The sequence below is a fragment of the Mytilus californianus genome, unplaced genomic scaffold (assembly GCF_021869535.1).
Source record: "Mytilus californianus isolate M0D057914Y unplaced genomic scaffold, xbMytCali1.0.p SCAF_4, whole genome shotgun sequence".
Lineage (NCBI taxonomy): Eukaryota > Metazoa > Mollusca > Bivalvia > Mytilida > Mytilidae > Mytilus > Mytilus californianus.
Window position 1 is genome coordinate 121,939,545 of NW_026262690.1, and position 17,768 is coordinate 121,957,312.

A 17,768-nucleotide genomic window follows, 5' to 3' on the forward strand; every position below is an offset into this window, starting at 1 on the left:
TTATTAAATAGCCTATATGCTTATGAAATACAATTTTTAGTGTATAAATCTAATCTTTACTGGGAGCAATATCGAAATCCGAAAAAACATATATGTAAATTGTTTCGGATCAGATTATCTCCCTTTTTATAAAAAAAAGCACCCTGCACCAAATTATATTTCTTGTTGAAGACTGTAATCGATTGCAAACCAATGCGGGCACGCAGGCGTCAAGATTTTATTTGTTCCAGTAGAAAAAGGCATGATATCATTACAAAGTGTATATACTATTATTACTATTACTTTTGTAAGAGTTATGTCCCTTTTTCACAAACACCCCCCCCCCCCCCCCCCCCCATAAAAAATAATAACAGTGTTGTAATACCTAGATATATAAAGGTAGTCTGACTAGTTGAGTTAGGGAAGATCTTCTTTAGCTCAATTGGTTAGAGCGCTGCCTTTATGAGTCAAGTTTAGATCCCGAGATTGAGGGTTTCGAATTCGCTTCTACCAACCGCTATACTATGCTATCAGTATCAAACCGTGTTTTTCACAACACCAGTTTGATACTGCATGATAGCATAGGCACCTCTATCATGTCTAACAGTAAATTTCAGAGCTCTGAGTCTGAGTGAGATAAGCTGCGTTATTGCGTTATAAATAATTGAAAACCCAATTCAATTGACAAATGTAGTGTTCATTAAAAATAAAACCCAATTTTAAATGTCAAAACTATGCATTGTCAACCTTACTTGTCCCTATCTTGTGCATTATTTACCCTTATTAATAAATTGTTTGTCGCGTAAAGCAATTTTTGCAATATTAGGAAATCTACTTTCGTTCTAAAATAGATTGTTACATATAATGATAATAAATCATGACAGCATTTTGTTTACCATATAGATATAAGAAGATGTGGTATGAGTTCCAATGATCGAGACATACCTGGAAAAATAAAATGCTAACAAGCATTAATGTCAACAGATTGTTATTATAACCACAACAATACCAGGTGTAATGGTACATGTATGTGCTCTAGATGGGTTATCAGTTACTCCATCACTAGTAACACCAGTTTAAATAAATTGACAGAAAATACAAAACGGGGGGAAATTAAAAACAAACCAGACACAAATCAAACAAAAAAATTGCTCATCAGTGTTTAAATCAAATAAAACGACTTTCACATACATACTTGAAAGAAACATATTTTAAGATAACCGTGGATGAACATCTTAATGTTTGATATGATTATATTATGACATGCCTTCAATGATCAACTCAAAATTTAGATGATGAAAAAAACCCAATACATTGATTCAGGAGCTTGGTGATGAAAAACCCAATTTGATATTTTCATGAGGGGTGAATAGGAATTAATTATGCAATTGAAATTTTTTTTTCACATAATATTACATCAAAATTAGTGGGTAAAAACCCCAATTTGTGAATTCTTATCTGGAGCTCTGATTTAGTTAAATAATAAATGAAAGCATTGCCATCATGATACAAATTGTACAAAGAAGCTTTAGTATAAATCAGGAAGTCTGAATTCAACATCATAGTGTAACCATGGTGTTAAAGTTGAGAGAGAGAGTGGAATGTAAAATTATAAATAGAATAAAATTGAGAATGGAAATGGGGAATGTGTCAAAGAGACAACAATCCGACCAAAGAGCAGAAAACAGCTGAAGGCCGCCAATGGGTCTTCAACACAGCAAGAAAAGAGAGGCATGCTTCAACTGGCCCCTAAACATGCTAAACAAATGTGTGTACTAGTTCAGTGATAATGGACGTCATACTAAACTCCAAAACATATAAATGAACTAAAATAAAAAATCATACAAGAATTACAAAGGCCAGAGGCTCCTGACTTGGGACAGGCGCAAAAATGTGGCGGGGTTAAACATGTTTTGTTAGATCTCAACCCTCCCCCTATACCTCTAGCCAATGAAGAAAAAACAAACACACAGAAAAATTGTTTCTAGAAGTACCAGTAGCAGGTGTTCCTTGTGAAAGTATAAACCTGTAATAGTAATTAGGTATTTGTTTTTTTTGTGACATGCAATTTCTTACATTTGAAATGGTCTGCATGTGCCTGATGTGACATCTGTGCTGTGCAAGTACTGCTTTACCAAGTTAGAGAATGAATCATTATAAATAGATTGCCAAAATGACAAGTAAAGTAAAAGGAATTGTTCATGTATAAAGTTTTTGTTCAAATGTGTATGCCTTTAATAGTTATTATTTACTAAAAATGTTATACAGGTAGGGGATTATCTCCTAAATCTATATTTTCATTTTTCAGTTCAAAATATCTGTTTTCTTTTTTTTGGTACTATCATTCAAAGTATTACATTATCAAAATTATATGAGTTTGAGAGAATTATTTTTCCCAAGCATTAAAGAAACATCGAGTACATCTTAGGTGTAAGTAAGAAGTATTGTATTTATATAGCCATCATAGGTTAGTGACGTTAGTCAGAAAAAATTATTTGTGTTTTCCTAATTACATTTTACAAAGATGTAACATGGGAAATAATCCTGGAACCATTAAAAACGTGTCTGCAGTTGTTCTTTTATCAATTTGTATGGGGTGCATGAAGATGAAGATGTTTGGACTTTTAATTTATTAATTACTTGGGTACTTACATATTTGTATACATGTTATGAAATAGAATGTTTGCTAGATTGATCTCTCTTAAAATTTTCATAAACAATCAGATATTCTCAAAAGTTTCCAAAGATTCAAAATACGGTTGTTGCACAGTAAATTTATATCCAATAATTAGCAATATTGTATCCTTAACAGGCTATTAAAGCCAATTTGCATGATTGCTTGATCCCAACTGGTAAACTAAATGAGATGAGTAATCAAAAATTAGACCGGTTTGGTTAGTCACCAGCATATCATGAATATGCCTGTATGTTTCAAAACTAATTGTTAGCTGGGTTTTTAATGCTAGCAGTTGGGATTAAATTACATTTACTGGTATACATATGATTTCCTACAAAAGTTTTTGCCTCAAATTCTGTTGGTTATTACAGGTTTTTTTCATGTTTTAGAAAGAGCAGGTGTTCACTGTGAAAGTCATTAAATTAGGAATTTGTTTTTTGGTGATATGTGATTTCTTAACATTTGAAATGGTCTGCATGCATGTGCCTGATGTGAAATCTGTGTTGTGGAAGTATTGCCTTACCAGAGGTGATATTTGAAAATACTTTTAAAGAATATGAAAATATCAATTTATGAACTGGGTGTTTTTTTTCATTTCAGATTGTGAAGAATGGCAAGGTTGACAGGACAGTTGTTATCAAAGTTAATGTGTAGTAAATCTAATCGGTCTGTTTCATTCAGTATATCATTACGATTCAAAACTACAAAAACTTATGATGTCAAAGAAATCATACAACTTAATTATGATAACTTTAATCTTTACGGTCCAAAACTTAATAGAAAAAGTAAAAAATTGACTAAAAGTGAGGAAAAATCAGAATATCACACATCTAGTCCAATAGAATCAAATAAACAGAGTGAAAAATCTGGTAAACTGACTAAAAGTAAGGCTTCAAATAAACAGATTAACAGTGATAAAGAGAAATTGGATAAAAACAGTGAAGAGTCAAATAAAAACAATGAGAAGAAAGGAAATAAAGAAATTAAGGTGCCGTTCCAGAGGAAGATTGATCCTGCTATAGACTACATTCTTACCTATCCTATGGTAAGATCTGAGGCAGAGGTTGACAATTCTGTTTTGGTACAATCAGCAGGACATTTAATTCCATCAGTGACACGTATAATAAGTGAGACAATGTCTGATTTGTCGAGGTTTTACTTGGAAAGGTGGAAGAAGAAAATGATCAGCGAATTAGGAGCTGAAGGGTTTAAAAAGCATCAAGAAGGTATTTTTTATTATTTCCTTGAATAATGTAAATTCAAAAACTATTGCAATGTTTTTATTTATGGGAATATTGCGACTTGGTGAGTATCTCAATAATAAGAATTCTCATTCTGATATATGATACATATATCTGTGTTCAGATTTTCCTGAAATCGCAATAATTAATCTCGCATTTCTGCCCATTTTCCAAAAATTGCAATAATAAATGCACGCAATAATTTCTGAATTTACAGTAGTCTCTTAAAAACTATCGCTAATGTAACACTCTATAGTTATAAAAGTAATTATGAAATCATAAATAAAATCTTGCAGAGCTTCCCAAACTGTCTCCCAATGAAAATTATAGTGGTATGCTTAAATTGAAGCCAATAATATCAATTAACCTAAAACATAGAGAGCATCAAAATTATAAAGCCTAATCAAAACAAGCAAAACTATGTAGGGTCAATAATGACAATTTTGCATTAGGGAACAGTGACCTAATTTGCAAAAAATATCTTTTTTGACAGAGACTTTTAGAAATGGATCCAACCTTCATGCAAACATTCAGCATTTTTTATCTGGAATTCCTGAGTCTGAGTTGAATATTTATAAGGACAATACAGGACATTGGGATAGTATACGAAGGGTATTACAAGATGTCAAAGAAGCGGTTGCCATAGAAGAAGCAGTCAAGCATAAAGACCTGTGTTACCAAGGAAAATTTGATTGTGTAGCCGTATATAAGTATGTAGAAGTGCACAGGTCTTTCTATAAAGTATTTATTAATTTGATTTTAAAATTCTTCAGTAAACCAGAAAATTTAGTTTATTTTTACCACATATCATTTTCTTGTAATATTGAAAGAAATAATAACCCCCTTCCCTTTTTATATCACTTGGCGTCCATCCTCCATCGTCGTCGTCTGTTAACTTTTACAAAAATCTTCTCCTCTGAAACTAGTGGGCCAAATTTAACCAAACTTGGCCACGATCATCATTGGGGTATCTAGTTTAAAAAATGTGTCTGAAGACGCCGCCTGCCAACCAAGATGGCCAACATGGCTAAAAATAGAACATAGGGGTAAATTGCCAAAACTGTCAGACGACTTCTTATAGGAGTTATTGCTCTTAAATGACAAATTTTTCCATTTTTTTCATTTTTGCCTATTATCTTGAAAACTATAATAGATAAAGAGAAGCTTTAAATTGCAATAATGATCAGCAAGACAAGATCTACTAACAAGTCAAATTTTGCCGATATAGTTATTAGACTGTCACTCTTTATAGGAGTGATTGCCCTTAAAGTAGGATTCATTTTTACCCTCTTTTGTGTTTTGAGGAAAAACTACAGAAGATAGTAAGAGAGAAACTAAACAGCCTAAATGATCAGCAATATAAGACCAACAAAACAGAGATTTTTGTCATGAATTCTATTCTCTCTACAATGTTGAAGAGTGTCCTTTGTTGAATATGCATATAGACCAAGATGAGCCACACAGGCTCTTTAGAGCCTCTAGTTTTTAAACTGATGTTCCCCTTAAAAATGTACGAAATTGGCAAAACCTCTCTGGTACCCAGGTATAATTGTCAAATGGGAAAATTCACTATATGTACAGAAAATAAAAAGGAAGGAAAGTGTGCTTTTATTGTTGTTCTACATTTCAAAGTCACAGTGGTTTCTTCAACATAGAGCAAAAAAATTAAAACCTTTCAGCCTCGTAGGTTTTGTTTATGCCCCCGCCGTAGCCGAGGGGGCATTAAGTTTTACCCTTGTCCGTCTGTACATCCCAAAATTGGTTTCCGTTCTCTAACTTAATTTTGCCTCAACCAAATGTTATCAAAATTATACACAATGCTCATTACCACAAAACACAGATCAAGTTTGAATCTTGGTGGCATCACTTTTATCGTTCTAGAGTTATGCCCTTTACAAATGGAAAAATTGCTGAAATATTCATTTCTGTTCTCTATCTTTAGTTTGCCTCAAACAAATGTTATGAAACTTATGCACAATGCTAATTACGACAAAACACAGATCAAGTTCTAATTTTGGTGGTGTCACTTTTACTGTTCTAGAATTATGCCCCTTTATAATACAAATGGAAAAATTGCTGAATTTTTTGTTTCTGTTCTCTAACTTAAGTTTGCCTCAACTAAATGTTATGAAACTTATAAACAATGCTTATTACCACAAAACTCATGTCAAGTACAAATTTGGGTATCGTCACTTTACAGTTCTTGAGTTATGTCCCTTTATAACGTTATTTGCAAAAGGGGGGGGGGGGGGGGGGGGCATAATCTGTGTCCCATGGACACATTCCCCATTTTTTTTTTTATCCAACACTCTATTTTAAGAGTATGTCGGAAGTTTATTTGACAAATATATTATACAGAGAAAAGTCCATGATAAAAATAAAAATAGAAATTGATTTATTGATTGTTCATTGTTTTATGTCCTGTGGCAAATATTTCATGCATGTTCAGGAAGAAATAGAAATTGAAAGGCAGTTTCTGAAATTGTACATCAGACAAGTAAAAATTTGTTTTTATAAACAAATGAGACCAAAGTTACTTTATATTTACTTCCTACAAGACTTATTCTATCTTTATGATCTTCACTATTCAATAAATAAAAAAATATCTTTCATATACACAGAAGTTTTCTTGATTTCTCAACATCCATCATATGAGTAAACTAAAACAAAGATCAATAATGGTGTTTTTGAGTTATCGATTTTCATGAAATCAAAGTTCTATTGAATTTTTTTATGAATTAATTTTGAAGCTTTTGCAGTCAAGATTTCTGTCTTTATCCAGAAGTGGTAGGGGGTGGGGTCCCCATCTTGCAGAACGTACTTATTGTATTTATTGTCAATTTGTACTCTTCCTCCTAAATATGCATGAAATAATGTCACCGGACAGAAAGCAAGTAACTCATGAGAATTGGTAATTTTCCTAGGGCAAATACAAGACCAGTATACAAGGGTAAACTTATTCTTAAAACATTTGATGATTTGTGCCTCTTTCAAGTTTATTTTACAATCTTTAGAGACAGACTCTGTTTGGTGGATTGGAAGACGTCAAAGAAAACCAAACCTACAATTAAGGATACCTTTGACAATCCAATACAAGTAGCCGCCTACATAGGAGCCATTAATAATAGTCAGTTACTACAAGACAGAGGAGTAAGTTTTCAGTGGGGTCACAATCCAATACAAGTAGCTGCCTACATAGGGGCCATTAATAATAGTCAGTTACTACAAGACAGAGGAGTAAGTTTTCAGTGGGGTCACAATCCAATACAAGTAGCTGTCTGCATAGGGGCCATTAATAATAGTCAGTTACTACAAGACAGAGAAATAAATTTTCAGTGGGGTCACAATCCAATACAAGTAGCTGCCTACATAGGAGCCATTAATAATAGTCAGTTACTACAAGACAGAGGAGTAAATTTTCAGTGGGGTCACAATCCAATACAAGTAGCTGCCTACATAGGGGCCATTAATAATAGTCAGTTACTACAAGACAGAGGAGTAAATTTTCAGTGGGGTCACAATCCAATATAAGTAGCTTACTACATAGGGGCCATTAATAATAGTCAGTTACTACAAGACAGAGGAGTAAATTTTCAGTGGGGTCACAATCCAATACAAGTAGCTGCCTACATAGGGGCCATTAATAATAGTCAGTTACTACAAGACAGAGGAGTAAATTTTCAGTGGGGTCACAATCCAATACAAGTAGCTGCCTACATAGGGGCCATTAATAATAGTCAGTTACTACAAGACAGAGGAGTAAATTTTCAGTGGGGTCACCAAACCAAATAATGTACTGTTGGATGTTTGTTTTGGTTACCATTCACTGTAATATCCTTGTGTCAGCACCAACTGATTAAACCACAAAAGCTAATGTAAATTTTTTGTTTTGTTAATAATAAAAGCACACAAGTTCTGGGAAGTTTTACACTCCTACCTAGGAGTTTACTCTCGTATTCTGAAGAAGAAAATATTGTTGATAACCATAATTTCTTATCGGTATGCATAATTTACAGTCATCTGTGGAAGTAAAATTTAACAATTTGTACGATAATGTTTTTTATACCCTGAACTATAAATTACCATATCACTAATGGGGTTAATGTTAAAGAGTTATGTCTTTCACAATGAATATTTGAGTCTTTCTCCTTTTCATTGTATACATAACAGTTAGACCAGAACTTTTGTCAGACAATTTGGAGTTTGACTGATTTACTATACATTTTCAGTTGGACCAGATCCCCTGTGGTGACCCTGTGATATTTAGGACTACAATGTATATATATTTTGGGATGCAATTTGATTATCATTTAGACCAATCAACTGATGATGCTTTGGTCCCTGTATTGCAAATTGGACTTTTTGACTGGTTTCTTTGGTATCAATGGTATTACTATGGTTATCTCCCCTTTCTTGGACCAAATTGATTTTGTAATTATTTTTTTCCAGATGGACCAGATCACCAATGGTGCCATTGTTATAGCCTATCCAGATGGACAACCTGCACATGTTCACACTATGGACCAAAAATTATGTGAGGAAAACTGGAAGATATGGCTAGAACGATTACATATGTACTGGAAAAAGGTTCGGGAAACCAAATTAAAGTGTGATGATAAAAATATATTGACAAAGAATTTGTAACCAAGTACCAGCACCAGTGTATTACTGTCAAAATGGTATATGAAACTGAAATGTTTGTAGAGAGGACATTATCGAATATGTCCAAGAATAGTTTTTTTTTCAAGATCTGAATTAAACAGAGATAAAACAATAACTCAGCAGACGTCACAATAAATGGACTGGTTTCATATATAATACTTTTGTTGTTGTTGATGGATACATGTTACCCTTTTTTTTTGAGAATACGACCTACCAAATAAAGAGTATTATAATATATGTATGTTAGTTATTGTTTGATCCTTTCTATCCTGAATATGCATGATTTGGTTATATGTTATGTTCCCTTTAAAAGTCTAAGAAAAAAACTCTAATTTGGCTTTAAAATTTGAAAGATCATATCATAGGGAACATGTGTACTAAGTTTCAAGTTGATTGGACTTCAACTTCATCAAAAACTACTTTGACCAAAACTTTAATCTGAAGCAGGACAGACGGACAAACAGACGGACGGACGGACGGAGTAACGGACGCACAGACTGAAAAACAAAGGTGGGGCATAAAAAATAGAAATATTACGATCAGGTTGTAATCATTAATAAAATGCTCTGCAGGGCGCAGCTTGATACGACCGCAGAGGTCGAACCCTGAACAGTTGGGGCAAGTATGGACACAACATTCAAGCTTGATATAGCTCTGAATTTGGATTGTGATTAAATATTTGACACAGCATAGGTTTCTGACACAGAATGAATGTGGTCTAAGAACTTAAAAATTTTAAATTGGACATTTTCCTATTATGGTTAAATATCCAAAATCTAAATTCATGGTTCAATTCAGCATATCAAAGAACCCCAAGAATTCAATTTTTGATGAAATCAGCAAAAAACAAAAAAATTTGGACCCTTTTGACCTCAATGTGGACCAATTTGATAACATGGCCCAAAAATCAAAATACAGGTTAGATTCAGCATATCAAAGAACCCCTGTAATTCAATTTTTGATGAAATCAAACAAAGTTAAATTTTGGACCCTTTGGACCTCAATGTGGACCAAAATCCATAAACTTAATACACGGTTAGATTCAGCATATCAAAGAACCCCATATATTCAATTTTTGTTGAAATCAAACAAAGTTTAATTTTGGACCCGGTTTTGGACCAACTTGAAAACTTGAAGGCATATCAAAGAACCCCAAGAATTCAATTTTTGTTAGAATCAAACTAAGTTTAATTTTGGACCCTTTGCACCTTAATGTAGACAAATTTGAAAAGGGGACCAAAAATTAAGAATCTAAATACACGGATAGATTCTGCATATCAAAGAACCCTAATAATTCAATTTTTGATGAAATCAAACAAAGTTTAATTTTGGACCCTTTGGACCTCAATGTGGACCAATTTAAAAATGGGGCCCAAAATCAAAAAACTTGATACACGGTTAGATTCAGCATATTTAAAAACCCCATATATACATTTTGTTGAAATCAAACAAAGTTTAATTTTGGATTCCGATTTGGACCAACTTGAAAACTGGGCCTGTAATCAAAAATCTAAAACATGTTTAGATTCAGCATATCAAAGAACCCCAAGAATTCAATTTTTGTAAAATCAAAATAAGTTTAATTTTGGACCCTTTGGACCTTAATGTAGACCAATTTGAAAAGGGGACCAAAAATTAAGAATCTAAATACACGGTTAGATTCGGCATATCAAAGAACCCCAATAATTCAATTTTTGATGAAATCAAACAAAGTTTAATTTTGGACCCTTTGGACCTCAATGTGGACCAATTTAAAAACGGGGCTCAAAATCCAAAACCTTAATACACTGTTAGATTCAGCAGATTAAAGAACCCCAAGAATTCAAGAATAAAACCCCATTGAAATTAGTAAAGAAATAAGCAATTTATACAAAGTATTAGAAAAGTATTGTTTTTGGCCCCTAATTCCTAAACAGGTAGGGCCATAACCCCCAAAATCAATCCCAACCTTCCTTTTTTGGTATGGAGCCTTGTGGTTCAATTTCAGAAAGATCCATACACTTACACACAAGTTATTGTCTGGAAACTAGAAAAATGCTTATTTGGACCCCTTTTTAGGCCCTTAATTCCTAAACTGTTGGGACCATCACCCCATAAATCAATCCCAATCTTCCTTTTGTGGTTTAAAACCTTGTGTTTAAATTTCATAGATTTATATTAACTTATACTTAAGTTATTGGCAAATTTCCAAGGGAGTTTATTATACTAAAGTTATTGGCAAATTTCCAATGGAATTTATTAATACTAAAATTATTGGCAAATTTCCAATATACATAATTTTAAAAGCAGTGTAAGTGACACATTTGAATTACTTCCCTTTTGTGTTTTGAGCAAAAACTAATGAAGATAGAGAGAAAAAAAACAGACTAAATGATCAGCAATACAAGATCAACAAAACAGATTTTTGTCATGAATTCTATTCTCGTCTACAGTGTTGGAGAGGGTCCTTTGTTGAATATGCACATAGACCAAGGTGAGCGACTCAGGCTCTTTAGAGCCTCTACCGTAGTTTAAAAAAAAAAAAAAAATTTGGAGATCTTGGTTGATGGTAGATCTTTTAGTTTCTGATTTAGAGCTTGATATATTTTATGCAATTTGATTAAAATATAGATCACGTGTCCAAGCTTTGCTTATAGGGATCTGAAAACAATCTGAGGCAAACTAAAGTTAGAGAACGGAAACGACAGATTTAGCTATTTTTCCATTTATAAAGGGGCATATAACTCATGAACAGTAAATGTGGTGCCACCCAATTTTGAACTTGATCTGCGTTTTGTGGTAATAAGCATTGTGTATAAGTTTTATAACATTTGGTTGAGGCAAACTTAAGTTAAAGAACAGAAATGAATAAAATGCTCCGCTGGGGCGAAGCTTGATACGACCGCAGAGGTCGAACCCTGAACAGTTGGGGCAAGTATGGACACAACATTCAAGCTTGATACAGCACTGAATTTGGATTGAAATTAAATATTTGACACAGCAAAGGTTTCTGACACAGAATGAATGTGGTCTAAGAACTTAAAATTTTTAATTTACCTATTCAAACCATATTATTATGATTTGCTTTTATATATAAATCAGATATAACCAATTTAAAATGGAAAATTTTAAAGAAAAAAAAGGGAAAAAAAATCCCCCCCCCAATTTTTTGAGCCCCCTTATGATTCATCACCCCCAAACTCAATTCCAGCCTTCCCTTTGTGGTATGGTACCTTGCAGTACAATTTCAGAGAGATCCGTACACTTGAACACAAGTTATTGTCCGGAAACTAGAAAAATGCTTGTTTTTTTGCCTCTTTTTTGCACCAAATTCCTAAATGTTTAGGGCAATTACCCCCAAACTCAAACCCAGCTTTCCCTTTGTGATATGGAACCTTGCAGTACAATTCCATAAAGATCCATACACTTACACACAAGTAATTGTCCTGAAACTAGAAAAATGCTTGTTTTTTTGCCCCTTTATGGCCCATAATTCCTGAAATTTTGAGGCAATTACCCCAAAAATCAATCCCAGCCTTACCTTTGTGGTATGGTACCTTGCAGTACAATTTCAGAGAGATCCATACACTTGAACACAAGTTATTGTCTGGAAACTAGAAAAATGCTTATTTTTGGCCCCTTATTCCTAAACGTTTTGGCCAATTACCCCCAAACTCAATTCCAGCTTTCCTTTTGTGATATGGAACCTTGCAGTACAATTTCATAAAGATCCATACACTTACACACAAGTTATTGTCTGGAAACTAGAAAAATACTTGTTTTTTGCCCCTTTTTGGCCCCGAATTCCTAAAATTTGGAGGCAATTACCCCCAAAATCAATCCCAGCATTCCCTTTGTGATATGGAACCTTGTGGTACAATGTCAGAGAGATCCATACACTTACACACAAGTTATTGTCATGAAACTAGAAAAATGCTTGTTTTTTGCCCCTTTTTGGCCCCCAATTCCTGAAATTTGGAGGCAATTACCCCCAAAATCAATCCCAGCATTCCCTTTGTGATATGGAACCTTGTGGTACAATGTCAGAGAGATCCATACACTAACACACAAGTTATGTCTGGAAGTTACATAAATGCTTATTTTTGGCCCCTTTTTGGCCCCTAATTCCTTAACTGTTGGTACCATAACCCCCAAAATCAATCCCCACCTTCCTTTTGTGGTATTGAACCTTATGGTAAAATTTCATAGAGATCCATACACTCAAACTAAATTTAGAGTGCGAAAACCAATGTGTCTTCGGACAACGATGACGACGACGCCAACGTCATACCAATATACGACCACAAAAAATTTTTTTGCGGTCGTATAAAAATTCAGCAATTTCTATGTTTATAAAGGGGCATAAGTCATGAATTACATGCTGCCGTCTTGGGACAAACACATGAAGAATGTGGCCAGTTAAACATGCTTGTGAGCAACCCGGGACAGTGATGTGACAGAACAACATTTAAACAAACTATAACTATCAGTTTAAAATGGCTTGATTTATCAGATTGGAACATAGCCCAAAAAACAACATAAACAAGCATTCTGAGAGTATTACATGGCAATACATAGTTCCCTACTGGTTAAAAATTCACTGTACTGGAACAAAAGGCTAATTTGATCTATAACTTGTCATGGTGTAAATTATATAAAAAATATCAAGTCAGTATCTTCAAGCATGAAGAAAAAAAGTGTGAAAAACTGATTATTTGAGTGAATTTTGTAAGTCCAAGGACCATAACCCTGAACAAAATCATCAGACCAGAACAAAATTCAAACTTGACCTGTAACTTATCATGATAAAGCTATATACCTATTATCAAATCAATATCTTCAAGCATGACGAAAAAAAGTGCAGAAGACTGATTATTTGAGTGAATTTTCTAAGTCCAAGGACCATCATAACTCTTGACAAATTCATTACCCCGGACCAAAATTTGAACTTGATCTGTAACTTGTCATGATAAAACTATATACCAAATATCAAATCAATATCTTCAAGAAGAATAAAATGCTCCGCTGGGCGCAGCTTGATACGACCGCAGAGGACGAACCATGAACAGTTGGGGCAAGTATGGACACAACATTCAAGCTTGAAACAGCACTGAATTTGGGTTGTGATTAAATATTTGACACAGCATAGGTTTCTGACACAGAATGAATGTGGTCTAAGAACTTAAAATTTTTTAATTTACCTATTCAAACCATATCATTATTATTTGCTTTTATATATAAATCAGAAATAACCAATTTAAAATGGAAAATAAAAAAAAATAAAATGCTCCGCAGGGCGCAGCTTGATACGACCGCAGAGGTCGAACCCTGAACAGTTGGGGGAAGTATGGACACAACATTCAAGCTTGATACAGCTTTGGATTTGGATTGTGATTAAATATTTGACACAGCATAGGTTTCTAACACAGATTGAATGTGGTCTAAGAACTTAAAAATTTTAAATTGGACATTCACCTATTATGGTCCAATATCCAAAATCTTAATACATGGTTAGATTCAGCATATCAAAGAACCCCAAGAATTCAATTTTTGATGAAATCAAACAAAGTTTAATTTTGGACCCTTTTGACCTCAATGTGGACAAAGTTGATAACGGGGCCCAAAAATCAAAAATCTAAATACATGGTTAGATTCAGCATATCAAAGAACCCCATATATTCAATTTTTGTTGAAATCAAACAAAGTTTAATTTTGGACCCCGATTTGGACCAACTTGAAAACTGGGCCCATAATCAAAAATCTAAATACATGTTTAGATTCAGCATATCAAAGAACCCTAAGAATTCAATTTTTGTTAAAATCAAACTAAGTTTAATTTTGGACCCTTTGCACCTTAATGTAGACCAATTTGAAAACGGAACCAAAAATTAAGAATCTAAATACACGGTTAGATTCGGCATATCAAAGAACCCCAATAATTCAATTTTTGATGAAATCAAACAAAATTTAATTTTGGACCCTTTTAACCTCAATGTGGACAAAGTTGATAACGGGGCCCAAAAATCAAAAATCTAAATACATGGTTAGATTCAGCATATCAAAGAACCCCATATATTCAATTTTTGTTGAAATCAAACAAAGTTTAATTTTGGACCCCGATTTGGACCAACTTGAAAACTGGGCCCATAATCAAAAATCTAAATACATGTTTAGATTCAGCATATCAAAGAACCCTAAGAATTCAATTTTTGTTAAAATCAAACTAAGTTTAATTTTGGACCCTTTGGACCTTAATGTAGACCAATTTGAAAACGGAACCAAAATTTAAGAATCTAAATACACAGTTAGATTCGGCATATCAAAGAACCCCAATAATTCAATTTTTGATGAAATCAAACAAAGTTTAATTTTGGACCCTTTGGACCTCAATGTGGACCAATTTAAAAACGGGGCCCAAAATCCAAAAACTAAATACACGGTTAGATTCAGCATATTAAAGAACCCCATGAAATCAAGAATAAAACCCCATTGAAATTGGTCAAGAAATAAGCAATTTATAGGAAGTATCTTCTTTTGCACAATCCTGTGCTATTAAATATTTCTTGCTATTCTTAATGTAGACCAATTTGAAAACGGAACCAAAAATTAAGAATCTAAATACACAGTTAGATTCGGCATATCAAAGAACCCCAAGAATTCAATTTTTGATGAAATCAAACAAAGTTTAATTTTGGACCCTTTTGACCTCAATGTGGACAAAGTTGATAACGGGGCCCAAAAATCAAAAATCTAAATACATGGTTAGATTCAGCATATCAAAGAACCCCATATATTCAATTTTTGTTGAAATCAAACAAAGTTAAATTTTGGACCCTGATTTGGACCAACTTGAAAACTGGGCCCATAATCAAAAATCTAAATACATGTTTAGATTCAGCATATCAAAGAACCCTAAGAATTCAATTTTTGTTAAAATCAAACTAAGTTTAATTTTGGACCCTTTGGACCTTAATGTAGACCAATTTGAAAACGGAACCAAAACTTAAGAATCTAAATACACAGTTAGATTCGGCATATCAAATAAACCCCAATAATTCAATTTTTGATGAAATCAAACAAAGTTTAATTTTGGACCCTTTGGACCTCAATGTGGACCAATTTAAAAACGGGGCCCAAAATCCAAAAACTAAATACACGGTTAGATTCAGCATATTAAAGAACCCCATGAAATCAAGAATAAAACCCCATTGAAATTGGTCAAGAAATAAGCAATTTATAGGAAATATCTTCTTTTGCACAATCCTGTGCTATTAAATATTTCTTGCTATTGCGCAATACTGTACAATTGACAATTTCTTGCTATTGCGCAATATTGTGCTATTGGATATTTCTTGCTATTGCGCAATACTGTGCAATTGAAGATTTCTTGCTATTGCGCAATACTGTGCAATTGAAGATTTCTTGCTATTGTGCAATACTGTGCAATTGAAAATTTCTTGCTATTGCACAATACTTATTATATAATAATTTACACATCCTGTTTGGTGTGTATCTCCTACCATATCATTATTATTTGATTTTAAATATAAATCAGAAATAACCAACTTAAAATGAAAATTTTTAAAAGAAACAGAAAAGGAAAAAAAGAAAAAAAAGGAAAAAAAAATAAATCCCCCCCCCAAAATTTTTTGAACCCCCATTATGATTCATCACCCCCAAACTCAATCCCAGCCTTCCCTTTGTGGTATGGTACCTTGCAGTACAATTTCAGAGAGATCCATACACTTGAACACAAGTTATTGTCTGGAAACTAGAAAAAAATGTGTTTTTTGGCCCCAAATTCCTAAACGTTTAGGGCAATTACCCCCAAACTCAAACCCAGCTTTCCCTTTGTGATATGGAACCTTGTAGTACAATTTCAGAAAGATCCATACACTTACACACAAGTTATTGTCATGAAACTAGAAAAATGCTTGTTTTTTTGCCCCTTTTTTGGCCCCTTATTCCTAAAATTTGGAGGCAATTACCCCCAAAATCAATCCCAGCATTCCTTTAGTGATATGGAACCTTGTGGTACAATGTCAGAGAGATCCATACACTTACACACAAGTTATGTCTGGAAGTTACAAAAATGCTTATTTTTGGCCCCTAATTCCTTTACTGTTATTACCATAACCCCCAAAATCAATCCCAACCTACCTTTTGTGGTATTGAACCTTGTGGTAAAATTTCATAAAGATCCATTCACTTAAACTAAAGTTAGAGTGCGAAAACCAATGTGTCTTCGGACGACGCCAGACGACGACGACGACAACGTCATACCAATATACGACCACAAAAATTTTTTTGCGGTCGTATAAAAAATCCGTCCCCCAAATTTTTTGAACCCCCTTATGATTCATCACCCCCAAACTCAATTCCAGCCTTCCCTTTGTGGTATGGTACCTTGCAGTACAATTTCAGAGATCCATACACTTGAACACAAGTTATTGTCTGGATTCTAGAAAAATGCATGTTTTTAGGCCCCAAATTCCTAAACGTTTGGGGCAATTACCCCCAAACTCAAACCCAGCTTTCCCTTTGTGATATGGAACCTTGTAGCACAATTTCATAAAGATCCATACATTTACACACAAGTTATTGTCCTGAAACTAGAAAAATGCTTGTTTTTTACCCTTTTTTGGCCCCTAATTCCTAAAATTTTGAGGCAATTACCCCCAAAATCAATCCCAGCCTTCACTTTGTGGTATGGTACCTTGCAGTACAATTTCAGAGAGATCCATACACTTGAACACAAGTTATTGTCTGGAAACTAGAAAAATGCTTATTTTTGGCCCCTTTTTCCTAAACGTTTTGGGCAATTACCCCCAAACTCAATTCCAGCTTTCCCTTTGTAATATGGAACCTTGTAGTACAATTTCAGAAAGATCCATACACTTACACACAAGTTATTGTCATGAAACTAGAAAAATGCTTGTTTTTTGCCCCAATTTGGCCCCTAATTCCTAAAATTTGGAGGCAATTACCCCCAAAATCAATCCCAGCATTCCCTTTGTGATATGGAACCTTGTGGTACAATGTCAGAGAGATCCATACACTAACACGCAAGTTATGTCTGGAAGTTACAAAAATGCTTATTTTTGGCCCCTAATTCCTTAACTGTTGGTACCATAACCCCCAAAATCAATCCCAACCTTCCTTTTGTGGTATTGAACCTTATGGTAAAATTTCATAGAGATCCATTCACTTAAACTTAAGTTAGAGTGTGA

At 33.7% G+C, this 17,768-nt stretch overlaps 1 protein-coding gene across 3 annotated transcripts; it reads left to right on the forward strand.

The window, feature by feature from the left end:
• Positions 1-136: 136 nt before the first annotated feature.
• On the forward strand, positions 137-8,796 carry LOC127739278 (mitochondrial genome maintenance exonuclease 1-like). 3 transcript variants are annotated; one of them, XM_052250934.1, is made up of 5 exons: positions 137-259; positions 3,257-3,882; positions 4,391-4,607; positions 6,912-7,047; positions 8,347-8,796. In XM_052250934.1, exons 2-5 carry the CDS (start codon positions 3,267-3,269, stop codon positions 8,539-8,541), a joined length of 1,164 nt encoding a protein of 387 aa, XP_052106894.1. In that variant the 5' UTR covers positions 137-259; positions 3,257-3,266; the 3' UTR covers positions 8,542-8,796. The 3 variants fall into 3 exon arrangements, with proteins under 3 accessions (XP_052106894.1, XP_052106893.1, XP_052106895.1); XM_052250933.1 differs by having other exon boundaries at positions 137-239; XM_052250935.1 differs by lacking the exon at positions 137-259 and adding an exon at positions 1,729-1,747.
• The last annotated feature ends 8,972 nt before the right edge of the window (positions 8,797-17,768 follow it).